The 26,592-nt window shown below is 42.9% G+C and overlaps 2 protein-coding genes and 1 long non-coding RNA gene across 5 annotated transcripts in view; 2 read left to right on the plus strand and 1 right to left on the minus strand.

Annotated features, from left to right (window-relative positions):
* The window catches only part of LOC139330024 (uncharacterized), a 43,366-nt gene extending 42,518 nt beyond the window's left edge, over positions 1-848 (plus strand). For all 3 annotated transcript variants that reach the window (XR_011602119.1, XR_011602117.1, XR_011602118.1), the window contains exon 5: positions 237-848. This is a non-coding gene — a long non-coding RNA (uncharacterized lncRNA). The remainder of the gene's footprint in view (positions 1-236) is intronic.
* A 7,930-nt stretch (positions 849-8,778) lies between these two features.
* LOC139329942 (mitochondrial coenzyme A transporter SLC25A42-like) lies at positions 8,779-14,738 on the minus strand. Its single transcript, XM_070960605.1, has 8 exons — positions 14,447-14,738; positions 13,901-14,049; positions 11,963-12,074; positions 11,706-11,731; positions 11,156-11,322; positions 10,499-10,615; positions 10,170-10,321; positions 8,779-10,089 (listed from the first exon to the last, which is right to left on the minus strand). Exons 2-8 carry the CDS (start codon positions 13,985-13,987, stop codon positions 9,764-9,766), a joined length of 987 nt encoding a protein of 328 aa, XP_070816706.1. The 5' UTR covers positions 13,988-14,049; positions 14,447-14,738; the 3' UTR covers positions 8,779-9,763.
* A 785-nt stretch (positions 14,739-15,523) lies between these two features.
* LOC139329943 (MAU2 chromatid cohesion factor homolog) lies at positions 15,524-26,359 on the plus strand. The gene is made up of 18 exons (XM_070960608.1): positions 15,524-15,804; positions 16,123-16,206; positions 16,407-16,502; positions 16,757-16,851; positions 17,531-17,558; positions 17,763-17,918; positions 18,125-18,271; positions 18,377-18,467; positions 18,599-18,702; positions 18,867-18,944; positions 20,158-20,223; positions 20,357-20,440; positions 21,312-21,361; positions 21,490-21,567; positions 21,652-21,763; positions 23,720-23,810; positions 23,980-24,107; positions 24,258-26,359. Exons 1-18 carry the CDS (start codon positions 15,571-15,573, stop codon positions 24,330-24,332), a joined length of 1,797 nt encoding a protein of 598 aa, XP_070816709.1. The 5' UTR covers positions 15,524-15,570; the 3' UTR covers positions 24,333-26,359.
* The last annotated feature ends 233 nt before the right edge of the window (positions 26,360-26,592 follow it).

Below are 26,592 nucleotides of genomic sequence, written 5' to 3' on the forward strand. Positions count from 1 at the left end.
CGTCGTCCCAGCTAGCCGCATGCAGATAGCACATGTGATTTAAGCACAGATGGTGATTCCTCACTTTAGTCGTTCAGCTCCACCTGTCTACTCAAGCCTTTAGATTCCACAGGAAAGCCCTGGATCACGCTTAATTTAACTGAAGACTTAGAGGAATATGTCTGGATTTACTGCAGAATTTAAGAGTCCTCTTTTCACTAATCACTCTTTTTTTTAACTTGCTTATGTCTTCACAGATGCAGCCTCTCAGGAAAGCCACCGTGGAGATGAGAAGCAGCGACTGGGCTTCCATCGTTGGCGTTATTCTAGGAAAACACAGGCACTGTCTGTAGCCAATCTCTCTGAACACGTTCAGCCTCGGCCACATATGGAAAACGCCACTTCTACACCTGCAACAACAGAGGCTCGTCATTAGAGTGTGATTACAGTTGTCTAGACTGCAGTCTTTGTGCATGTGCACAGGTAAGTCGGAGCCACTTCTAAAAGGTAAGTTTAGAGGTTGAATCAATTTAACAGCTGTCTGAAGTGTAAAATAGAGCTTCTGAGCAATATTTCCCAAAATTAGTTTCATTAGATATGAATTACTGTTTTTGAGACCAATTTAAGGTCTGAGATTGGATGAGACCCCAAGGGGTCCTTCTTTAATTTACATCCAAGTATTTGACTGGAAAATCGGCTGACAAGTTTCTCTGTTACACCACTTTCGCCTTTTCTGTGGGATATTATGTACACATACGTACTCAAAGTCTTTTCATTGTGTCATGAACTAATCTATCGTAAAATGTTAAAATGAGATTGCTGAACGTGTTGCCCTGATGTATATTTTCAATAAAGTTGAACGATTTGTGAAATGAAAATCTGACTCAGTTTGTGTTTTTTCCTCTTCTGTTTAATTCTTGTTTGTTTTTATGTCAGTGATGTTTGTTGTGCTGCTGATATTAAAGCTGAACGTTGCAGCTAAAGTTTGGTGGTATTCTAAATTTCTCTTATTGTCGTGAAAAGACCAAAAGTAACAAGGAATTGTCCGAGACTTTCCTGCTTCTCCAGCTCTTGATATCTCTCTTACATTATTAAAACTATTAAAAACACATCAGCGAGACGCATCATTGCACTGGGTGACATGTTCCTGCATTACAGTAAACATGGGCACAGTCCCCCATATGTTCTGCTCTAGCTGTGAATAGGCTCCTCGCTAGAGATCCACATGCTGTATGTATTCATACGCAGCTAAAATTAGTCCCCAACAAATACAGTATTTACTCCTGTTTGCGTGACAGTTCCTAAAAATTACCACGACCAGCTGCTTTACTTTCCTTTTTTAAAAATGAAACCATGTATTTGTGAGCTGTTTTTAAAGGATTACACCTCTGTGGGAACCAATGGGCAACAGAGAGGGTAAAGAAGATGGAAAGTGCCGAGAGACGGTCTAACAAATTGTTGGTTTGGGATTTGTCGACAATAACAAACACACAAAGTATCGCCAGCCCCTTACGCTCCGCGTACGAGCGTCAGCTGAGACGTGCTCTGAGAAGCTGCAGGAGCCTGCTCACTTCGATTACTCTGATTATTCCAGCAGTGGCTGAAGGGTTGGAAGGGGAACAGTTAAAGCTAGTGGCCTAAATCTGTGGTGTCAATTAGGTGCCTTTGTGTGTGAGCAGCAGGGGTGTTGAAGCGAGTTGCTGGAGCTGAAGGAAACTCTGAACAATGATACACATTCATAACCACACACACACACACACACACACACACACACACACTGGTCCGATGTTTTCTGGGGATCACACCTCCTTTTGTTTGCCCCCAACAGCCAGTAGAGGCGATGCCCCAGTGCCCCCAGTGTGCTCCACTGCTCTGGCTGAAATGGGCTCCCTGCTCCCTCCCCCTGCCCCACACCCAAGCACTGTCCCCTCGCTCGCTCTGGGTCCCCATCCTTCGGCCTCCCCCTGACTGCTCCTGACCCGAAATAAGGGCCAGGCAAGCCTCCGTGGCCGGGCCGGCATAAAAGATCTGTGTGTGTGTGTGTGTGTGTTTGCGGGTGTGCACCATGGCCCTGAAAGAAAGTAGGAGATTATCCCATTCTGTGTGTCCAGTCACCAGTGCAGTATTGACCATGGTGGGCCACCCAGGGAGCGTCCAGCCAGCCGTGAGATGGCCTGATATACATGCTTACTGGCCATGCTAGATTCCCCCACTCACGCCAGGGAGAAGGCCGAACCCTACAGGCTGGACGCTTTCTAAAGACACCGGACTGACCCACCCTCCACACACACACACGCACGCACGCACACACACACCCTCTCGTGTTCCAGTGCTGCCTCTGTACAGTGAAAGGCATTGCCATCAGGTCGTTTTCTGTGTCCTGTGAGGCGAGGCGGAGGTCATTGGGAAGGTGGAAAACCTCTTTAATGGTGGGAATGATACCATAACACCTATAGATGGAGTTACGGATCATGTCACATACAGTCTGTATACAGTGTGCGGCTCTGACAGCGAGGCCCGCTCGCTCCTGATGGTGAATGTGAAGACGAGCGTGAAAAAAATGCAACTCGTGCTGAAAGATAGAATTACATGGGTCTTTTTTTTTCATGCTTTTTCATTTAGATTCTTTACAGTTTTTTATGTCCTTATAACATCCTTTCATCACTAAATTAGCTGTCTGTTTTCCTATGCTTTTGCTTTTCTACTTCTACCTCTTAGAGACTCAGAAATACAGTAAAAAAAAAAACATTCATATTTAGGTTTTGGTGAATTCGACCTTCGAAGCTTTTACCTCACAGACATGCAAATAAACGATTCTGAACGCAGCCTCTCAGGGTTAATGAAACTCTTTTTGGCCTGTCCACTTCAGGCTCTCTGAGTTGTAAAAGCAGCCCATTGGTGACCTTAACAAACCCTCAGGGGTCAGCTAATTGGCTTTTAATTGCTCAGCTGTTTGTTTGTGGACAGAGTCTCTAACATCCCGGTCTGTTAACAACACAAAGGCCTTAAACAGCAGGACAGAGCTGCAGGAAGCCTGCTGCTGAAAAACAAATAAGAGAACTGATGGGGAGGAGTGTGTTTTTTTTTTGTTTGTTTGTTTTTTACTGCGTATTAACTATGGCTAACGAGTCCCAATAAAGCTTTGGAAATAACACGTAATTTGTTCTTTGACTTGATTCGTTTTTCCTTTACAACATGACTGTGTTTGAAGAGGCTGCAACAAAACAACAACAGGCTGTCAATGAAAATGATCACATTCTTGATTTTACATGAAGTTGAAATCATTTTTTATCACATTTGTGACGTGAGGAATAAAACGCCTTCAAAATTTGGCTGTGATGAATGTGGGCCTTCAGGGTTTTTTTTTTTTGTTACATGAATGTTTCTCCACACGCACTCCTCTGATTGGCTAAATTCGCTCACGAGGCAAGTTACATAAACAGCCGAGAGATGCACAGAGGAAGAGAGATTTAATTAATTACACAGAAAGAGGAGAAGAAAGAAATCATCCGAGCGCATTGAATGATTTAATAAACACAACATAAAATGCTGTTATCAGCTCTGATGAGTAAAAAACTCTCGTGCTCAAACTGCGCTCACATTAGCTTTAATAACTAGCTCTAAATTTTTATGGTGGTTTTATGTTTCATCAATTTTTTTCATTTAAAATTTCAGAAATTATATTTTTTTCCCCACAGCTGTTGGACATTATTGCATCTTTTAAGACATTAAACATTAAAAAGAACGGATTGTAATTGTCTCCAAAATACTGCACAGTTTAATTCTCCAAATTGGGCTCGTTGAATTGTGTTATAATTGTCCATCATAAAGCAGAAAGAGCACATTAGCGTGGAGTGTATTCACGGCCCTCAGTGGGTGTTTCGCACTGAGAGCATTTACGCAAACACTGCAAGAACATATTATAATATACAGCTATGATTAACAAGGGTCCATTACACCCACCATAACATGAAGCATCAATTCACCTAAAGCAGTCCGGTGTTAATTGTATCTTTTTGTTTTACTCTTGCATCGTGGTGACGCTGACTCACTGTGAATTCATTAACACGATGAGCTTAAACGCCTGATGGTCAAACATTACGAGGAAGCAGAATGAGCTCGTGTGGCAAAACACGCCGTTTGTAAAACAATAGAACCGAGTGGAAATGAGGTGTTTTCTTTTCCCTGCATGGCCAAATCTTTTTTGTTTTACTTTGTGTTGATGCATCAAAATCCAAAGTGTGCGAGGTCAGAGAGTTCAGCTTTGGCCCACTGACGTGCCATCCCAGCATGCACACATACAAAATTAAGTAGTTATGTAAGAGCTCTAATTTCAGACCCCGGTGACTGTTCTCACATTCGTGTGATGAAAAGCTGACTCGGGAAGTGCATTGATGTGGCGTTGGGAGTGTAAGGAAGCAAACATTGAAAGAAAAACGGTCTTGAAAGACTGTGGATGAAACCTGCAGGCTTACCGACTGCGTGAGCTTGTTTAGATTTGGAGGAATCAAACATGGAAAAATTGATGGAAATAAAACCAGTGCTCAAAAGCTCTGTGTATCTGTGTGTGTGTGTGTGTGTGTGTGTGTGTGTGTGTGTGTGCTACCTGAACTTGGTAGCCCCCCAGACACCTCATAAAATCTGTAGGCTCAGCCCACAGTGCACACAGACGAGCAGGCTGAAGGTGAGGGGGTTTGCCAAAAAGGGGGTTACGGCGGAGTCAGGACATAGACGGGTGAGGTGGATGGAAGGAGGGGGAGGGGGTGGGGGCAGGCTGCTTGAAAAAGTCCGAGAACTTGGAGCCTAGTTTGTCATGCTAACTGCAGCGATGCCATTGAATGTGGACACAGGGAGCAGAAGGTTCACAGGACCCCGGCCATTCTCATGCAAAGTCTGTCAGAGCCTTCTCCCTCGTCCGTCCACCCACCATTCACCCACCCACCCAGCCAGCCAGCCCCCAGCCTTTACTCGTGCAGAAGAAATATACATGTTTATAAATGGGCACACACACTCCCTGAGGCCTGGTGGCCCTTTCCTTACATGTGCAAAAATAAGTGAAGTTGTACCGAGTAATAAATTCATTTACATGAGCAGAAAATGACAAGCGCTCACAAAATGTCATCACTGACATGAAAATTCATAGATAACGCTGTTATCTTACAGCGTTCATTCACAAGAGGCCGTATTTCAGACAAAACAGCTTATATTTTGAATATGAAGTGAGCGAATTAATGTCTCTCACTGAAATTGTAATTTTCAGGAGGAGGCTTTGGATTGAAGGCCTGCATCTCGGCAGCTTTCAGACCACAGAAAGACCCGAAAAAGAGGAAAATGAAGTCAGACGCAGGCACTTACATCATAATTACAGCATTCTGCTCATGAGAGAGGAACGCACTGCAGCTCACATTAACACTCAACTTCCCATGACCTTGACACACCTTGACAGGCCGTGGCAGGAGACTGACCTCCTCTCCAGACTGATTGCGGAAAATAATTTCCGTGCCGCGTATTCCACGCAAACACGAGCTCTATTTGAATTTCTGTTTTGGCAGCTCTATCAAATCAGCCTCGTTCCCCCGATTCTTATTTCTGCCTGCTGCTGGTCTCCACCCACTCACCTCTCATCTGTTTCACCTGATCCAGAGATCAGCGGAAGCTACGACTCATTTAGTGTTGAATCTGTTCAAATGCCAAGTGGTGAAAATGTCAGCCGCAGTACAAGCACGCGCACGCACACACACACACACACACACACACACACACACACACACACACACACACACACACACACACACACGCACCTGTACATTTATTCTCTTTAAATGCAAACACTTCATGCAAATGAATGCATTACCCCCCTCCGGGCTGGATACAGTGAAGACAAGCACATACTGTGTGTGTGTGTGTGTGTGTGTGTAGGTGCCTCGATTTATGTGCTCAGATTTATGCGTACTATAGCTCCACAACCAGAGATTGAAGGAGTCTCCATTTGTGTGTGCATGTGTGTGCATGTGTGTGTTTGTGCCCCCTCATCTGCACTTGGAGCAGCCGTTTGGAGCCTGTATTTGATTGAGTGAAGGCCAACGCAGCCTGAACACTCCCTCTAATGGAAGAGTGGAGCCCAGCAGCTCAGTAATGCACTGACCCCAGAGCTTTTACAACGCTGCCAGCCGATAAGTGGCAATATGCTGGATCTTATAAAATTAACAAGACTGAGCAATGGGGAGAGGGAGCGCTGAGGCTGTGTGGTGGGAGAGGATGATGTTCCTATAGCACTTGTAAATATCAGCATGCATACATGAAGGGATGGTGGTTGTTCTTTAGTTTTATAGCCACTGCAGCGTGATTAGTGATTTTTTCGCTCATTTCTTGGCTTTTTTTTTAACGGGGAAACGTTTACAGGCCTGTTTATGTTAGATAAAATGCCTCTCAGGGCGTTTTAATGCTGCTGAATTTATGGGAGATACAGTGGAGCCAGGTGCTGGAGGAGCTAACGCCGAGCTGACCTTCAAAGTGACGGCAGCTGCCGTGGAGCCCGGCCAACGTGGCTTTTGCAGGGCACCGCGGGGATGTGAACATGTGCGTACATGCATGTGTTTACTGTACGTTCTCTCCTTAGCCTCCTGTGGTGTGACATCCGCGGGATAAGCTCAAAGTCAAACAGCACCCATGCCTGGTTATGCACAGGCCTCGTCCAAACGGAATACATGCGAATTGATATTGCAGCCGCAGCCGAATCTGATTCAGCCCTGAGAAAGGCTTTATTCCTGTGTGCCGCCCAGTGTAACCCCCTCACCTTTCTCACACAGGATCAGCCTGGGTTTGCGGGTGCGGGAAAGCTGTGTTTGTGTGCGTTTTCGCCCATGTGCTGTGCATTTATGTGTGTGTGTGTGTGTGAGCAGCTATTGTCTGCCAGCGCTCCAGCAGGGGCTTCAAAGTGAATTATTCATGCGAGATTTGAATACATGCAAATGGTTCACTCCCCTCTCCTGGCACAGAGCCAGGTTACCTATGGCAACGGCGCCTTCAAGAAGCATCTTTCCACCCCTCCTCCTCCTTCTCCTCCTCCTCCTCCTCCAGCTCCAGGCACCCACCCTCCGACCATGTTATCCACCCAGTGGTATTGTTTCGATTGTTGCAATACCAGGCTGGGTGGCTGCACGCCGTGGGCTGGCAGGATATCCCATAATTCACAGTCAAGGTCATATAGGCAGGAAAGGGTGAGAGATGGAAGGATGGAGGGCGGACAGATGGAAGGAGGGCAGGATCCCTCCATCCAGCTGCTCGGACGTGAAGTTCAGGAGACGACACTGGTAAAGGAAAGGAAGCGGTTTCAGGTGGCGAGCGATGCTATCACCAATGCGACGGACCGGGCACACACACACACACACACACACACACACACACACACACACACACACTCTCACCTATTCAGATATAGTCACGGCTCATGCGCACTAACCAGTGCAGCAGAACAGGACGAGCATGGAAAAAATGACTACCTTTGAATGCACCACAGCGTAACTCAAATATCTTATTCATTTTTCTGTATTTAAAACACTAATCAGGATGATATTCATCAATGAAAAATACTGAAAACTTTTTAGAATATTATGTAGGATTAAGTAATGCTTCATCAAAAATAAAATGATTTTGATATTAGGATTTGGATTGATGCGTGAGGCTCTCTCCGTCATGTTTAATCTATTTGACGGGAAGATAAAAAATGAAAGTGAGCGTAAAAAATTAAAATTTCAATAAATGCAGAAAACAATTTTTCATGCTTGTCTATAATTGCTACTAATCTGTGTAATTTTTTGTTGACTGTGTAACCAGTTTTTAGTAATAGTTTTGTAAGTTTATAAAAATAATACAAAGATAAGAATATTATTCAAAGATGGGGCATGAGCTCTTTTTTCTTACAAATTTAAATTATTATCATTTTCTTTCAATTAAACCATCATGATTTTAACATCAGAACATCTGTGCATAAAAAAATGCAAAAAGACAATACATCAATTATTAATACAATGTGTCAGAGTGTAATCAGCCTTTGTAGTGTTTTATAATATAAATTCACTCATTTTATTTAGCAAATTTTCCCTTTGTAACTAAATTGCCACATGGAAATAAGTAACTGCATCATTGATACAGCAAACAGAAATTTACAGACTTTTTGAATTAATCAGAACACAGAAGAGTCAATGAGAATAAAAGTTGCCTCAGTGTGCAGAGGGCAGGTCAAGTTCAGGCCAGGAGGTGATCAGAGCCTAACTAACCTCCATGATGTCCAGGATGCACCGCGAGGAGCAGCCACTCAATGCTGCCATCTACTGAAAGTGAAGGGAGGGGCGGCCTCACACACACACACACACACACACACACACACACACACACACACACACACACACACACACACACACACACACTCATCAGATGTGATAAATCAAACTGATATATAGTAGATACACTCTAATTTCACATGACTGTGTAGGACATATTGCATGTCATCATTTATCCATATTTTCAGCCCAACTAAAACATCAGTGTTTAACAGACATAGTTGTAAATGCTCACAAATAAGAAATCATTTTTAAAGTGGAAATGTGATTGAATCCGATAATAAAAAAAAGTGATTACCATTAAAAATTGAGGCTCTTTGCGCTGTCAGTAAAAACATATTGTAACCACACATTCCAGTCCAAACGTCCAAATTAAGACCAGTCTTTAACGTCGCTGATGGTTCGATTGGGCTTGCTGATCACATGGCGCCCCCGAGTGGACAAAAGGACTCATTGCTCAGGTTTGTGGACGCAAACTTTATTGTACAGTCGAGTTTAACCTGTGACAACTTTAACCTCACGTTTTTGGAAACACAGCATGTTTGAAATGTACATCAGCGGTGAAAGCACAATTAGTCTTTATTCACATGACACATGAGTGAGTTTAGTGCTTTGGCATATTTAAAGTTTTCAGGTAAACAACTTGCAATCAAGTAAAAGCAACAATAGAATCTGCACAACAATGTGAGCACAGTAAGTAAAATTAGATCTTTATAATATAATATATCTCCACTTATTAGACATTTTAATAGTATAATCACACCTCCTCAGTGCTGACATGATCACCCTCCTACTGTACAATCATTCACTCCCTCGATTTAAAACAAACCACATTGGCACCATTGTAAAATTGAGAATGAAAACGTATTGCATAATCAGCCGCTCATTACAAATCATAAAAGTGCACGATCGAGCAATCTGACACAAACAAGAAGAAAGGAAAACAATGGGATTAAAAACAATCATTAAAAGCAATAAAACTCATTGAAAGTACTCTCTGTTGATACAGGATTAAGTTGAAAGAACATTACAGGTTTAATAAAGTGCAAGCGTTATGAACACAACACGCAAAATCATCCACATCCATCCTGCAAAACCCAAACAGTCTTCATCCTCTTTCATCACCCTGACTGACCGTTTCCAAGCAAAGTTCTGATTGTGTGAACGACGAGTTTAAGACACATCTTTGTCGCCTCCTCGCTCTCTGACAGCGAATCCTGACTGTGCGTTTAGCAAATGATGAGATACCGTTTCTTTGTGCACAACGTCTCTCCTGTGCGCTCGTCCACTCTGACCCCCCGTCTGAAAGGAGACAGGAGTGTGCGGGAGTCGGTCCTGCGCTGAGCGAGCGCAGAGACTTATTATTGCCGTATGAGATGACCGCCTCCCTCACATCAGTCTCATCTGCGCGCCTCCTTGTCCCTCTGTCGCCCCCAGCTGGTTCAGTGGGTGAAGTACCTCATCTGATGCGCTTTGAGCAGAAGGTTGTGCGTGATGTCAAATGTGGTCAAGCTGATGCCCACAGCGACGGGCCCTTTGAGCCAGTTCATGCTAAGGCCTTTGTACAGTCCACGTACGACTCCCTCGTGAGTTACGATCTCACGCATGGTCCCCACAATGGTGCTGTAGCATGAGCCTGTAACGCCGGCTGTCTGCATGCGCCGACGCACCACGTCCAGAGGGTACGAGGCGGACTGTCCGATCAGGCCTGCGCAGGCACCAAAAGCCAAGCGCTCGTAGGGGTACGGCTGAGATCGCTTCGTTTTTTCTAGAGTGAAAGAAAGTAAAAAAATTCAGCATCTGAATTTCACTTTTTTGCAGACATTCAAAGACGAGAAAAAGCAGTACCTGTGTGCAGCTTCTTGAGGGTCTCATAGGTGAAAAATGTGATCCCTGCATACGGGATGACACCCAGGATGGTGGGAGTGAAGCCTCTGTAAAGGGTCTTCACACCTTCCTCCTGGGAGATCCGCACAAAGACGTGCAAGATGTTGCTGTACCTGTGCGAAGAAAAACCAAGATCCAACGTTTACCATCATGCCTGGTGTTCTGTAACTGCTAAGCACCGCAGCGGTCCACTTTAATGTACAGCAAGGCAACAAAGGGACTGATACAAACAAAGGGTTAAAGTGCACAGAGAGGGGGTCGGCCCTCGTTACGCGGCAGTAGGTACTCACATTTCTTTGGCTGTGACCGCCATCCTGGCTCGCACCATGTCCAGAGGGTAGGTGAGCATAGCAGCGGTGGTGCCGGCCAGAGATCCAGCCAGGAAGCGTGGGAAAGGAGGCAGAGCTCTGAAACAAACGACACAATAATCAGGAGCAAATAATACAAAACGCTTCGTTTTGCAGATTTAAAAAAAGACGAGAGTCTGCAGTCACGCTTCAGTCTCTCTGGTGTTTTAAGCTAAACGCTAACAGCAGCGTGCAAACATGCCCACAGTGAAAATGCTAGCATGCTGGTGTTCAGCTGGTATATTCACCATGTTCAACACCTTTGTGTGTCTGCATGCTAACGTTTGCTAATCAGCGCGAAACAGAACGTACAGCTGAGGATGATGCTAACGTTACTCGTTCTGAAGGTATTTGGTATAAAGTATTGGACATGATGACGGCACCAAAGGAAAATGAATGTCAAATTTCACAACAATCTGTCCAATAGTTTTTCAGATACTTTGAGAGCAAAGACAATAGTTTTTTAGTTATTTCAGTCTGGATCAACGTGGTAGGCCGACTGACCGCCTGATCACACGACCATCCCTGAAGGCACCACAATGTCATATATTTGAATAAATAAATAAAATAATAATAGTGAAAGACAAACGTTCTACTCACTTTCCCTGGCAGCCGTAGTAGCCTCCCAGTTCCGTTTTGTACTTTTCATGTGAGCAGAACTGGATGGCAGCGTAGGGCATGACCCTCACCATGGTGGCAGAGTTCCCCCTCCACAGACTGAGGACCCCATCCTTCATGTAAGTGCCGTAGATGAGCCTGAAGGCCTCCTGAGGGTCGTGAATACGATGGGTTAGGAGCACAAATAGATGCATTTTCTGCATCTAATATATATCGAACATGATGAGCTTAATGTGTCCGGGGTGTCCAGTCATTGCTTTGGTGTTTGTAAAGATCAACCAGATGCTTTCTAGAGCTCCAAATAAGGTTGTTTTTGTTATTTATAGGTTTATTCTTTTTATTAATTTTTTAATATTGTATAGAAAATGTCAATCATTCCCAATTTTATCATATGACTTTAAAAATTGTGTCTGTTTTGCTTGTTTTCACGGTCACAAAAATACAAAATTTAGAGGTGTACAAATGAACAAAGATAATGCAGCTAATAAATGACTGAATAAGGTGAATCTAGAATACAGAAAGCTGAACTCACCTTCGCTGAGAACCTCTTTGAGGACACTGTGGATCAGCGAAAGCAGACACAGGGTTAAACGACACGCTCTCTCATGCATGCTAAACATCTACTAAGAGGATTAGCAATTAGCTGCGAACAGTAACAACAGTCAGTGAAAACTCTGGGACAAACAGAAAAGCAGCAGTTGCATTTTCTGTCCAGTTTAATACTCAGAACAGAATCGCTGCGGCCGCTCGTCTGTGTGGAGAGAAATCTTTGAGGAGTGTTGATCTTGCCTTGGAAAATGATCTTGGTGCGATCCAGAGGTGCAATGACTGTTTTGGCTATGGCTCCAGCAAACGCCCCACACAGCAGGGAGTCCAGCGCAGCAGATAAGGGCCTCAAGTCCTGTTTGGAAGCACACACACACACACACACACACACACACACACACACACACACACACACACACACACACACACACACACACACACACACACACACACACACACACACACACACACACACACACACACACACACACACACACACACACACGTTTGCACTGCATCACTTCAGATCACAGTTAGTCACGTTCCACTGATACAAACTGACCCGGGAGATAACAAAGATATCTCCAAGATATCTTCGAGGCCTTTCACCCACTGCTTTTTAAAGCCTGGACGAGGAAAGCAAGTTTAATAATGTGTATGCAGATTCATTTGCTGAGACACATTAATAAGGAGCTGTCACTCGTTAAGCTGCCGTTTGATCCTCACAAACGTGCAGCGCAGACGTCACATGACCATCAGCTCAAACACTCGCATCTATTCCTCAGTGAATTTACTGCAACAGAGCAGCAAAATCTGCACGTGGATTCAAGCCAGAGTGACTCAACTGTGACAAAATCACAGCAGATAACACCAACTGAAGTGTGTGTGTGTGTGTGTGTGTGTGTGTGTGTGTGTGTGTGTGTGTGTGTGTGTGTGTGTGTGTGTGTGTGTGTGGAAGGGACAGTTGAACCCAATAAACAATGCCACCAACTGATAAGAACATCTGACACAGATAATAAAACTGTTTTGCAACTCAAAGCGGGGGAAGGATGACACAGTTTCACTTATTTAAACACAGAATTTAGTTTTTAGTGAACTATTACAGCTTAACGTATAATCAAACTACAAATACTGAGATCAACTGCTGCCAATGAGTGGTGGAAAGTAAAGTACGTTTACTCAAGTAGGATTTTGAGGTACTTGCATTTCCATTGTCTGCCACTTTGTAGTAATATTCCACAACATTTCAGAGACAAATACCTTTCATTACTAGTTACTTCGCACGTTCAAGATGAATTAATACAAAATGTAACCAACAAAAAAACGATGCTATAATATTACAGATCGAGATAAAGCCTGATCGATCCCTGGTGGGAGATTCACAAGCTACCCAGGAAATGAAGCATCTAAAGTACTTAAAATGAACTCCACTTTTACCAGCTTCACCTTCAACGTACAAATTAATGCATATAAATAATTAAAATCCAATAATGTAATACACATTATTCTAAAATGGGCCTGCATAATGAGTACTTTTACTTGCTGTAATACTTGTGTACTTTTTGAACTCTGGACTTTTACTTGGAGCAGAGTATTTCTTCAGTGTGCGACTTTTTGGTAAATACTGGGTACACTTATACCTTAAAATAAGCTCATCTTAAGTTTTATCAAGAAGTCTACAGTCATTATTTGTTGTATGCTGTCAAACCCTGACCTGTGATACTACAGTAAACTCTGCCGTGATTCTCCCTCAGTGTACTACTGCACTGTAATGTAAACCAAGGCCAGCTTTAGATTATCTGGCATCTGCCTGCTATTTACAGCAATGTACCGACAGAGGCATGTCCTCTGAAGTATGTACAGCACCAGGAAAGCTCTGTCACAATAACAGGCCTCAAAGGCACACAGCGTGGCTTGTTTCAGGGCAGACTGCACAGAAATTCAACCACAGGGGAGCAAATTTCACAAACTTTCTTTGAAAAATTACTGTTACACTGCACATGACCACTTAAAACTGACAAATAATTGACAGGGTCAGAGCAAGGTTTCATTACTGTCTGACCGGTGACCAGGTTGCGCCATTAATTTCCAATTCAAGAGTTTGTAAACAGACCATGTCCCCTCCCCAACCACCCCACCCCACCCCACCCCACCCTGTACTGTACTAGAAACAGCACTCACCTGTGCTTGTCTGGGGGGCGGCAGGGCCAGCACGGTGGTCTGGCCCACAGGCAGGCCGCTCTGATGGTCGTTCACACGGTGAGCCATGTGTGCCCTTCAAGGACTACCGAGGCTATGAAGACGCTCAGCCGCTCATCCAGGTGGAGCCACTGCACACAGGAGGGCTTATTTAAGAGGGGGTGGCAATTACACAGGCACTTTATTTAAGAAAACAACAGGCCGCCGTGGCGCACTGCCTTGGTCTCTGTATCATAACGCAAGCGCACACCCGCGCACGCACGCACGCACACACCCTAAACAAACAGCCTGGCTTGCAAACATCGTGTTGCATTGCAAGCCGTCTTTACTTTCAGCATCTGACCAAACACACCGTTCACATTTACCAACCATTAACCTGACTAATGTGCGCAGAAAATAACTTCATGACCACACCTCAAATAAATAAACCGCGACTCTCAGACACACAAATCATTCAGAAAACAGCCCCGTGCATCGTTATTGCGCTTGAATCTGGACGTTCACTGATTACATGCTGCATTTGATTACCTTGAGAGGACCCCGTGTTTACGCTGCGCACTCGGTGTGCTCTCAGTCACCAGGCTGCCCTGCACACTCTTGCACACATAAGGGAGCTGCTCTTATGACTTGCGACGCGCTGTGAAGTGCCTGCACGTCTTTTTGCGTTGTTGACGATTCTGAAGGCTGTTGTTGAAGACAGGTGTCAGGCTGCAGCACAGCGTGCGGGCTATTTATAGTCGACGCCTGGGAGGAAAGTCTGCTTCTTCCGCCTGGTTCTGCGCACAAGCTTATTTGGGCTTTTCAAGGTCTTAAAGAAACTGGGGCAGTGTATGCGTGTATTTTGGACTACCCTTCCCATGAACGAGTGTCATTTCTCGGATGAAATCTCGCGAGTTTATGTACAACATTGGGTTGCCAGGTTTGCTAATTAGGCTATGTAGCATAGCGGTATTCATGTATTGTTCATGGAAATGTAACATTTTGAGTTTCGCGCAGTTTCGACTGCAACCACAGTCAAAATTGGAGTAAAAGAAAATAAATACACCAAATTTCTAAATATATGCTCATATTAATCGACCAATAAGTTCCCTGTTAGTAATCAAGTTAGTAATTTCAAGCAGGATCTCTTACAGAAAGTTGAATTATTAACTCTACATTAATCATAAAGTGATATGTTTGATGTTATGGGTGACCCACAGAGAACTCCATATGGTTTGCTGAAATTCAGTATATATTGACTTTACTGTATCTTCAGCATGCAAGACGAATGAAGTGAAAAATCCAATGTTTGAAATAAAATGAATGAAACATGATGAAGTAGGAGGAGTATATCTCACAAATTTGGATTATTCAAACCACCTGTGTCTTGAAAAAATAGCTGCAGCCCTTGATAAAATGTGTTAATCTGTACAGTCGTTGTTTTTTATAAATGTACTTCCTATATTAAATTATTTTTACTGGTAAAAAAGTAGTTTATTAAATCGTGTAGCAGTTGTTTGTCATACATGATTAAATGGTTACTTCAAAGAATAAAAGTAAACAAAAGGGATGGATTAAGGCTTTAGACGCTTTGGTTGTGGGTTCTACGTGACCGAACCTGGCAACCCGGGAGTCTGGCCATAGCGCTGAAAAACTTGTTGTTGTCGGGGAAAATGGCGTCAAACGTTGAGGCCCCGGAGCGCTGGTACCTCGCCCTTCTCGGCTTTGCGGAACATTTCCGAACCTCCAGTCCGCCCAAAATTCGGCTCTGTGTGCACTGTCTACAGGCAGTGTTTCAGTTTAAGCCTCCGCAGAGGATTGAGGCCCGAACACATCTTCAGTTGGGCTCGGTCCTCTATCACCACACCAAGAACAGCGAGCTGGCCCGCAGCCACCTGGAGAAAGCGGTGAGGGACGTTCGATGTAGGAAAGAACGGGGATGCAGCGGAGAAGCGCACGGGTGTAGGCCGTAGGCAGCGGAAACCGCAAACGGCGGAAATCCTTAAATAGCTGTATATTCAGGAAGGCTAATTTTGTAAAGAAGTTGAGATATACATTTTGTTTTTTTATATATTCGTCTCGAGGCGGCCGCTTTCGGTCTTTCTCTGGCGCGAGCCAAATAAACCGCTGTAACTGTAACGGGATTATAAACGTTACTGCTTCATAAAAGATAGCAAACGCCGACTACATGACGCCGCTGACATTTTGTACCTTTTGTTTTGCAGTGGTTTATATCTCAGCAAGTCCCTCAGTTTGAAGATGTCAAATTTGAAGCTGCCAGCATTTTGTCGGAACTCTTCTGCCAACAGGTAAGCTCGTTTTTGGTCACCAATGAAATAACGTTAACGTGAGTTGTTGTGAGGTTGAAATAACATTAACGCTAGCTTAGCTGTGCTTAGCTAACAGTGGAATTGACACAGTATTAGAAGTTGTGCATGCAGAGTAGGCTGTGTCTTGGTGTTACTGTCTTCTTGATCCATTTTAATCATCTCATTATCATCATTTCCAGAATTTGGTGGACTCTGCGAAACCCCTGCTGCGTAAGGCCATCCAGATTTCACAACAAACACCATACTGGCACTGCAGATTGTTGTTCCAGTTGGCGGTATGTATGAGTGCAATGGTAGAAGTGTGTCCCTACAGGGGTGACATTGTTTCACAAGTCACTTTCATGTGCAGGTCCAACAGTGTTTGAGTTTGTATGAGAGCAGCCTTGATAAGCTCCTGGCAGTCAGTCTGAGTGCTGTTTGCTCACACTTGCATTGTATCTGTTTTAGTTAGATTTTGCTGGAGTCCACACTTTGTGTCCAGCGGTAAAAGAGCCTCCAGTGACGTCAGGCATGTTCTCGTCTCTTTCAGCAACTTCATACTCTGGAAAAAGACTTGGTGTCAGCATGTGACCTGCTGGGAGTTGGAGCCGAGTACGCCCGAGTGGTTGGGTCAGAATATACCAGGTAAATGTCACCCAATCCTCTGCTGGCTGCATATTTAATGGTTTTAGTGTTTAGAATCAAACATTGCTGTTAATCTGCAATCTGCAAAAGTATTTATAGACCATTATGAGTAATTTATAATGCCTTACATTACACCCCCCCAGATCCACTTCCTTTTAGTTTGCACGTGTGTATCAATGGTTTGCCATCTCAAAGACTATCCCAAAGCAGATAATGGGAAGTGGACTATGAAACTCTGGACAGCAACTCTGTTTTGACACTGACTTTTCATTCCCAGTAGTCCTCTACAGAAGCTGAATCTGTGCTCTATTTAGCCACTATGTGAAATTCAATTTCGAGTAGCTAAAGCTACATCTTGTCACATTTCTTACGTTGTCTTTTCATTGTGAGCCCAGACAACCCACGTAATATGAAGTGAATTAAAGGAAAAACATCACAAAGTTCCCATTGCACAGAGAACAACTGTCTGTTGTTCATCTTCATGAACATGTGCACGAACAAGTGCTCTCCTCTCTCCAGATGAACGCATTTCACCAGCTCTCAGTACATTTTGACATGGTATTTGTCTTGACACTTGTGCGCCCTTTGCTCCCAATGCAAAAATGGCATAAAGTGTTTGTAAGCATAGATCATGAGAACTTGATGCTGTGAAGCTTATTTAATTTCTTTTGTTTTTTAGGGCTTTGTTTCTCCTCAGTAAAGGAATGGTGAGTCATCTGCTCTGCTTCACTTTGTTTTGTTGTTGTGCTCTTGCACCATGGCAGTATAAATGTTGACTCATGTCCCAACACAGCACACATAGCTTTCTTGCATCTTTGTTTTTTTTTAATCATATCAAAACTTAAATAGTGCCCAATAAAACGGCCTGTCAGGTTCTGATTGTGGCAATGTTTTTTTTTATCATCTTGTAGTTACTGCTAATGGAGAGGAAGCTCGGGGAGGTGCATCCTCTGCTCACACTGTGCGGAACTATTGTAGAAAACTGGCAGGGAAACCCCATCCAGAAGGAGTCCCTGAGGGTCTTCTTCCTGGTCCTCCAGGTCACACACTACCTGGATGCTGGACAGGTAGGAAAACCAGTCTGGAAGGGTTAGATAAACAGAGTTATTCACTGGAGCTTAAAAACAGCATTATTATCACGCGGGAAATGTATTAATTAGCATGTGGCCATATGCTGATAGCATGAAGGAATTAGGTGATAAACCTGTTTTGATGTCTGGTTTTCTCAGACTGCATGAAGCTGAGATGTGATATATTGTTGCGTCCATATCAGGTGAAGAGTGTGAAGCCGTGTCTGAAGCAGCTGCAGCAGTGCATCCAGACCATATCTACACTCCACGATGATGAGATTCTGCCCAGCAACCCAGCTGACCTCTTCCACTGGCTGCCCAAGGAGCACATGTGTGTCCTCGTCTATTTGGTAATGCCACTTCTCTCTTTGCCACATGTTTCGGTCATTGTGTAGCTCTTTTGTTTGACATGCACAGTCAGTGTTTAATGTGTCCTCTTTCTTGTCATGTTACAGGTGACAGTTATGCACTCCATGCAAGCAGGCTATTTGGAGAAAGCCCAGAAGTACACAGACAAGGCTCTTATGCAACTAGAGAAGCTGAAAAGTGAGTTACTCAACTTGTTCGTTTGCTTTTGTAAACAATATTAAAGTGTGAGTAACTATATAATGAGGAGCTGTTTAAAAAATTCACTAATTGCTTTTGTACACTTTTTAATTTTTATCTCCATTATTCAGTGTTGGACTGTAGCCCCATCCTCTCTACCTTTCAAGTCATTCTACTGGAACACATCATCATGTGTAGACTCGTCACGGGCCACAAGGCCACTGCATTACAGGAGGTGTGTTGTTTCTGTGTGCCTGGTCATTTCTTGAGTTTTGGTTTATTTATTATGCCGAAGTCGATCGTGCAGCAAAGTCCAGGAGCCTCAAGAGCTCTACTTTGTAACGTCACAAAAATCGATTTTCATGCTTGTAATGCCGGCTCCCTGTTCTGTCTATTCAGATCTCACAGGTGTGCCAGCTGTGCCAACAGTCCCCCAGGCTATTCACCAACCACGCTGCTCAGCTTCACACGCTACTAGTGAGTATTTTCAGCCTCGTGCTGTCTGTGCCTGTGAGTGATCGGGGATATTGCTGCAAGTCAAGACAAAACTCCAAGTTTCACAACATGGTCACAAATTCACACAAACAGATTTCTCTGTAAAGTCCGGTATAAACATATCTGTGAGACATATTTTCAGTGGTGAACGCTCATTGACTTTGTTTTTTAAGCTAAAAGAAATTGACCTTTCCCCAAACCCCTCCTCTGCACAGGAACTTGCTAATCATAGCTTAGTAACTGTAAATAGGTACCAGCAGGCATGTCAAGCTTTGCATTTCTCAACATGTTGATGCAGTGTGCATGACGTTGTAAGAAGAGCGATACTCAGAATGTGAAGAGTTCAGAGGGTGGCATCTTCTTTTATAGTCTTTCAAAAGCCTAAAACACAAGAGCCAATATGCTAGGAGTGGATTACACTTTGTCTGGCTAAAAACATACTACCTACAGTAGTAACTAACAGTTATATCCAAAGGCATGTTATTGGCTTTCTGCTTTATTTTGAGGAATTGCGTTGGAAAAATACCCATTCAGGACCGACAGATTCACTGTTTACTGGTTACGTCAATGTGAGCCAAGATGCAACTATGTCAGAATTTAGAGTAAAGATGGCAGCTCAGTCCTGCTCTGTGTTTGCTTTGAGGACGTTTGCACTCCCACAACTCCAGCTAAACATGCGTTAGAAACCATTACGTTTGCCAAACTTGTGGCTTGTAAACTTGAAGCACACTGACTGGAAATTATGAACAATAAAGTAAACCCTCAATCTCGTCACTGGGTTGCTTGCCCAACAAGGTTATTCCTCCATAGTAAGCATCCAAACAGTTCAAGTGTTATGTCAGAGGGAATAATATTTTCATTAGTCCACATTTTATTATTTTGACATCATATTTTGAATACCATGCTATGGGATGAATTGGCTCTACACTGAAAACAATGCTGCTCGCTTGTAGACATTACATGGATCAACAGCAGGAGAGGATGCTGATGATATGCCTGAGTCATGTAGCTTTAACCTCAATCTTATAGCATTATATCATGGATGCAGCCATCAAGTACATATTTAAGAGCCTTTTACAGGGTTCATTTAAAACTGTGTCACAAATGCTGTAGATACTGTAACAATATCCCTGTTTTGATGACAAATTGACATCTGTAATGGTCGATGTATTCTTTTGCTCCTTTCAAATCCCAGGGTCTCTACTGTATCTCCGTGAACTGCATGGATAATGCAGAGGCACAGTTTACCACAGCTTTGAGGGTGAGTACAGACAGCGATGTTGTTGCCTCCCTTCACATACTGTCCTTAGTGTCTTCCTCTCTTTTCTCTTCTTCTCTCTGCTGCAGCTGATTTCTCCTCCACTCTTAAACACGTCCATTCTGTTGCGTTTCAGCTCACCACACATCAGGAACTGTGGACATACATTGTAACCAACTTAGCCAGTGTCTACATTAGGGAAGGAAACCGACACCAGGAGGTACGTTAAGTAATAATGGGTCACAGCTTGAAATCACAACACAGTAATGCAATGAACCCTTCTAAAAGAAGCATTGGTACACATCATATGATGTTTGCTGTTAACTTCTCTGTACAGCCTGATGACATTGCTGATATCTTGGTATTGGCTTACATGTAGACCACAGAGTAACAGAAACAAGAAATTGCTGCATGAAAAGCCAAATATGCTACGTTTTTCTTGTAATTTAGAAACAGTGTTGCCATTATGTAGTTTGGCCACCAGAGGGCGGTGGCGAGTTACTCACGTGACTAAAAATCTTCCACTCAGTACAGTACTTTGATCATTTAAGTCACTGGGGAGGGCGCTAGAGATCGCAGGGGCTGTGCACAGTTTTGTCTCTGCTGAAGTTGTGAGGTTACCAAAATTATATTTGTGCACATTAAATTTATTATATTATTATTATATTATATAATAACACACCCAACTGGATAATCAACACTGTATAATCCAAATTAAAACATATTTTTGGCCAACATTTAAATTCATTAAGCTATTTATTACCTCTGACCTTTTATTTTTGCAAATAAAAGTTTGTAATTAATCACTTTATTCTTTTAGTGTGTGTATGCGGGTAGGAGGTGGGGTTGGAGGGGGGGCTGGCTTATCTTGGACACAGGCAAGGGGGACTTCAAGGAAAAAAGGTTGGGAACCACTGATTTCAGTGATCCTGATCTTCTTTATTTCAGAGCACAGTCAGTGGATTTAAGTTATTTTGCATGAAATCAGTATCTTGTTTTCAGAAAACAAACCTGAGTGCAGACAGCTCTTGCAATAATAACTAATAACAGATACATTTTAAGCTCATTTACTGTTTTAATTTCTTCTTCAGCTGTACAGCCTGCTAGAGAGAATAAATCCAGACCATAACTTCCCAGTAAGGTAAGAGTCATAAGGGGTTTTTTTTTCTTACAGTTTTTGTAAATAATACCGGATAATACAGCAATACGTCTTGTTAAAAACAGTTCAGACCATTAAAGGTGCAACTGTTGTCTTTGTTTTTGATTCAGCTCCCATTGCCTCCGCGCTGCAGCCTTCTACATCAGGGGACTCCTGTCCTTCTTTCAAGGACGCTACAACGAGGCCAAGTATGACAAATCTTAAATTATTTCATGCAAACACGCCAACAGATCCACCCTGCGCCTGCTTTTAAACATATTTTTCTTTTTTAGGCGTTTCCTAAGGGAGACCCTGAAGATGTCTAATGCTGAGGATCTGAACAGACTGACTGCCTGCTCCCTGGTTCTGCTGGGCCACATCTTCTATGTGCTGGGCAACCACAGAGTAAGACTAAACACATGGCCGATGTGCCTAATTTTCACATAGAAGCTTGATTTTTTAGCTTTTACTGTTTGGGCTGTGAATTGGTTTGAACGACAGGTGTTAAAACAGCTGGGTCACCACAACAGAACATGTTGTCGTATATTTTGTAATTGAATCAAGATAAAAAGAAAATGTTCTGATTTATCCAGCCCGTTCTTGTTCATCCCCTTGATGTGCCATGAGCTGCCATTAACAAAACCATTAACACATTTTGTACAAAATAAGAACATTTTGTACAAAATAAGAACATTTTGTACACTCGTACAAGTTTATTTTTTTTACATATCCAGACCTCATATCTTTACCAGTAAGCTCCTTTCAGTTATCCTTGTGTGGCTAATACTGCATCTATTGGTGAACATAGATTTGTTATGTCGGCTAAGGTTGAGGTCAGATGAGCTCTAAACCCGTTATTGTTGAAATGGTGGAGGCATATCAGTGCAGCGGTGATTGAAGCCGAGCCAGACGAGCTTAATCATCTTGAAACTAAAAAGTGCTGAGACGTTATACCTGAGGTGAGAAAGCATGCTGTTGTGCATCAGCAAAGCATGGGTACCATTGGTTGGGGTCAGAGCACAACCCCCCTCCGAACACCTTCGTTAATGGTGTTTTGCAGAGGGAGGTGCACTGGTGATAAATGGGACGTTCCATTCTTTTGCTCACCTAAGATGGCAGAGCAAAAAGAACGAGCCCTTTGGTAGAGATCCAGCATCAACTGACGGAGAAATACTGTGAGATCCTATCGGAATATTTGAAATATTCAGTGACTAATTCCAGTAAACTAGGAGCTGGCATTTTAAATAAAAATAGTATTTGATATTCGACTGTTCTTCAAAGAAAACTCTCTGCCCGTTGCATGTACTTTGATAACAGGCAGCAATTCTTGACTCACACACAAGAGATCTACTTCCCACAACACCCGATGAACTGAGTCACGCCAACACAGGTTACAAGTAAGGTTTTGATGTAAGGACAATTGGCAGCACCTCTGTACTAAAATATATCTACTAGTCAGCTGCTAACAGTCCAAGTGCTCCTCCCTAACTGACCAGAGTGGCCACAACAACTGTGAGCTTCAATCCCTTTGCAACAATAACCAGTTTGAGGCATCAAGTGTAATTCATTTGTTTCTGATTAAGTAACGTGAGTTTAAAAATGACAGATGTGTGCAGATTATTTATTATTTTGTGTGCAGAAATGATTACCTAGGGAGGACGAATGTCTTCTGCCCACACAGGATCCAAAATAGCTCAGCATACAAATGTTTCAAAACTCTCTTGATGCTTCCGGCCAAGATACATAGGGCACAGATGCAGCTCGGCAGGTCTGCTGCAGCATGCCCACAGTTGAACACGTCCATGATAATCAACTGAAGCCTCTACACTGACCACAGAAGCGTCACGCTGCTCATCTCTATTATTACATGCTTGGTCTATTGTTTTTAATTTATTTCTTCTTCTATGTGCAGCTCTGCCGCTCTACAGCAGATTAAAAACTGCATAAAATTGAAAGAAACGAGTACAATCTGTTTAAAAACTATAAAATAAATACTTCATTGCACAGGATATGATGCAACAGAACAGGCTTGTGGTGTTTTTACAATTCACAATAAAATCAACCAATCAAATCAAATGTGTGTCCATGATCCTGCAGTTAAGACCGCCAAGTGAATTCATTCAGTGCCAGTTACTAGAGCCCACGCTTCCAAACACCTGTAGAGCCAACTGCATTGTCACTTGGTAAAACTCATATTGAAGCTGGTGCACAACTGCACGCTACAAAGTGTGTAGCAGGTGAAACACCCAGCTCCACCCTGCCTGATGCATCTGTGCTCCATGTCTTTCTGCCATTACAGCCTTTATAAATGGAGACCGACACCTGTTTTGTTTTCTAAAAAGTTGACCTTTTGTCTTTCAGGAAAGCAACAACATGGTTGTACCTGCCATGCAGCTGGCCAGCAAGATCCCTGACATGTCTGTTCAGCTCTGGTCTTCAGCATTATTGAAAGGTACATTGTGACTTATCTCTTAACAAACATCACTTATGCTCTTAGATTTATTACCTGTTAACACTATTATAGAAAGCTCTGATCTTGCAGACCTTTTACAGTGAGAATACTTTGTCATGAGAAGCCTAATGGTTGAAAGCAGATTTCTGACTGTGTGTTGTGCTTGCAGACTTGAACAAGGCCCTTGGAAACACCATGGATGCCCATGAAGCAGCTCAGATGCATCAGAACTTCTCCCAGCAGCTGCTGCAGGACCACATTGCTGCCTGCAGCCTCCCCGAGCATAACCTCATCAGTGTATGTGAAGCAGATGAACGCGGTTCTTCAAGTTTACTTTTCATTACTTGTTATCTCTTTTTCTTTTGGTGTACATATTTACATGTCATTATCTGTTGTGTCCATGTTTTGTAGTGCTGAGATGACAGTATTTCTCTGTCTGTTTTTCAGTGGACTGATGGCCCCCCTCCTGTCCAGATCCAAGCCCAGAACGGCCCAACCACCAGCCTTGCAAGTCTGCTATGAGAAACCACCTGTCTGACCTAGCATGTGACGGTAGCTGGTACATTATCACAAGCAAGCAATCGATGCCTAACAACCTGCTGTCAGACCACTGTAGCTCAGATTTTAGAGGATTTTAACAGGTCATAGAGTTCAGGCCTTCACTTTATTTCCCTCTGAAGATTGCTTCCTGATTGTCTGCTTTCACATTTTTAATTGTTGTAAAACAGTTACTACTGTCATACATGTATTTCACGCTCTCTGATGACATGGATGCACACACAATGGCAGGGCCGGACTCTCGATTAGAGTAGCAAAGGACACAGCGACGTACAAATGGGCTTCTCCGCCTCGGATGAAGAGAAGCCTTCTCTGCGTTTGCCTGGTTTCTTTTCCATTTGTTGGAAAAACAAGACGGTAGATGGGTGGGCAGTAAAGAAATGTAGAGGAAATTAATTTATTCATGTTGATATTTTTGTAACTGTTGGTAAATATTTTACATCTTGCCTTTTTATTTGTATGGATCCTGTTTTTGTTTTGTTTTTTCATGCATGGATGTTACTGATGTGGACTCCTTGTACACTAGTTTCTGACCTGGGTTGATAACAATAATTTCTTGGTAGATAATTTTTGCACAAAATCCACATCTCGTAACATATTATCACGCAGTAATCAGTCGAAAGGTTTCATGACACAAATTGGCAGCGTACATTATGTCGGGACAGTGCACAGTCCACGGTGCGCGGTTCCTCTATGGACCAGAATATGCCTCTGTGGGGTCTCTTAATGAGCAATGATGAAATACTTGCAAATTTTGTATCATTTGGTGGCTGTGATACAGTAGCATGCAAAGGTTTGGCAACTCCTGGTCAACAGTGAAGGAAAAGGGGGAGAAGATGACCTCATTTCCAAAATCCGTGAAGTTGAAGATGACACATCTCTTAACAATTTTAAGCAAGATTACTTCATCTTCATATTTTACAGTATCAAAATAACACGAAAGGAAAAAGGCCTAAAGCAAAGGTTTGGCCACCCCGCACACTGAGCTGTTTGTTGCCAGCAAAGAGTCTTCAGTTCTTGTCGGGGTTTTTTCCCCATTCCTCCTTCAGAAAGCCGTCTCGCTCTGTCATATTCTTTGGCTGTCTCGCGTGCACTGCTCTTTTGAGGTCTATCCACAGATTTTAATGATGACGGGCCATGACAAAACCTTCAGCTTGCACCTCTTGAGGGCAAACTGTCGAGCGTTTGGGGCGTGTTTTGGATCATTGTCCGATTCTGAAAGCCACCCTTTTTTCATCTTCAGCTTTTTGTAGGATGTTTGCTTCCAGAATTTGCTGTTATTCAAAGTTTGAGGAGTCTGTTTAGAAAGTTTTAGATTTGTATCACCTGGCCTTTCTGGCTGATGATTGTGAACAAGTCAAAGCCCTGACAAGCGAAGTTAGGTCTGAGACTTTGGTTATGAGAGCTCAGACTCTTTTGTGCTCACTCTGAAGTTGTAGAAAACTGAAAACTAATTGACCAGTCTTGCTTAAAATGTTGAAGATGGTGTTTCCTCTCCAGTTTTATGCCTTTTGGAGATCAGCTCATCTTCCACTCACTTAAATCTTCACAGTAACAGGTTTTGACCAGGGCGGCCAAATGTTTGCATGCCACTTTATTAGATCCCGATTGATCTGTTCATTTTTACAAATTATTATATTTAGACTTTTGGAGCTTACCGTAATCTTCAGATATTCAAAAAAAATGAATTTATTTTATTTTGTTATATTTTAATTTCTCTTGATAGTTCTACTAAATGGTTTCTCTACACTATGTTTGTATAGACTTGCCACTTGTTGAACCTTTATTGTACAGTGACATTTTATAAAGTAAATTTAGAAAAGTGTGACATGTATTTTTAGCGATCCTATGTAGAAATCTCAATGCTTGGTATTTAAGGCACTCTGTAAGGACACAGTTAAAGCTTGAGTACTAGCCATATTCTATCCAATGCCTATGTTTTTGATGCTTACATTGTTTTCAATAATTTTCCAATAAAAATACAATTGAAATTTTGTAATTCACTGATCAGTTTGTAGATATTATTCCATCAGATTGAGTGGTGTTTTTTTTTTGCTTGCTTGTTTGTTTTTAAGGCGGTTCAGTGCCTGCACTCATGATTGCTTAATAATCCTGTTCAGTGGAGCCGTAGCCTCATAGTACGGATGACCTGCTGAAGTGGCAGACAATGCAAAACAATAGGAAGGAAACGGTGAATAGTGGTAGCTGTATGACGCACAAGAGT

The sequence above is a fragment of the Chaetodon trifascialis genome, chromosome 4 (assembly GCF_039877785.1).
Source record: "Chaetodon trifascialis isolate fChaTrf1 chromosome 4, fChaTrf1.hap1, whole genome shotgun sequence".
NCBI lineage: Eukaryota > Metazoa > Chordata > Actinopteri > Chaetodontiformes > Chaetodontidae > Chaetodon > Chaetodon trifascialis.

What these genes read in the sequence shown, in the direction of transcription:
- LOC139329942 (XM_070960605.1), bottom strand. Translation starts at nt 13,987, where the DNA reads ATGGCTCACCGTGTGAACGACCATCAGAGCGGCCTGCCTGTGGGCCAG. An exon ending in TACTACGGCTGCCAGGGAAA is followed by an intron (nt 10,616 to 11,155) that starts GTGAGTAGAACG and finishes CGTTTGTTTCAG; the next exon opens with AGCTCTGCCTCCTTTCCCAC. An exon ending in CCTCAAGAAGCTGCACACAG is followed by an intron (nt 10,090 to 10,169) that starts GTACTGCTTTTT and finishes CTTTCACTCTAG; the next exon opens with AAAAAACGAAGCGATCTCAG.
- LOC139329943 (XM_070960608.1), top strand. Translation starts at nt 15,571, where the DNA reads ATGGCGTCAAACGTTGAGGCCCCGGAGCGCTGGTACCTCGCCCTTCTC. An exon ending in AAGGAAACCGACACCAGGAG is followed by an intron (nt 20,441 to 21,311) that starts GTACGTTAAGTA and finishes TTTCTTCTTCAG; the next exon opens with CTGTACAGCCTGCTAGAGAG. An exon ending in GGACGCTACAACGAGGCCAA is followed by an intron (nt 21,568 to 21,651) that starts GTATGACAAATC and finishes TTTCTTTTTTAG; the next exon opens with GCGTTTCCTAAGGGAGACCC.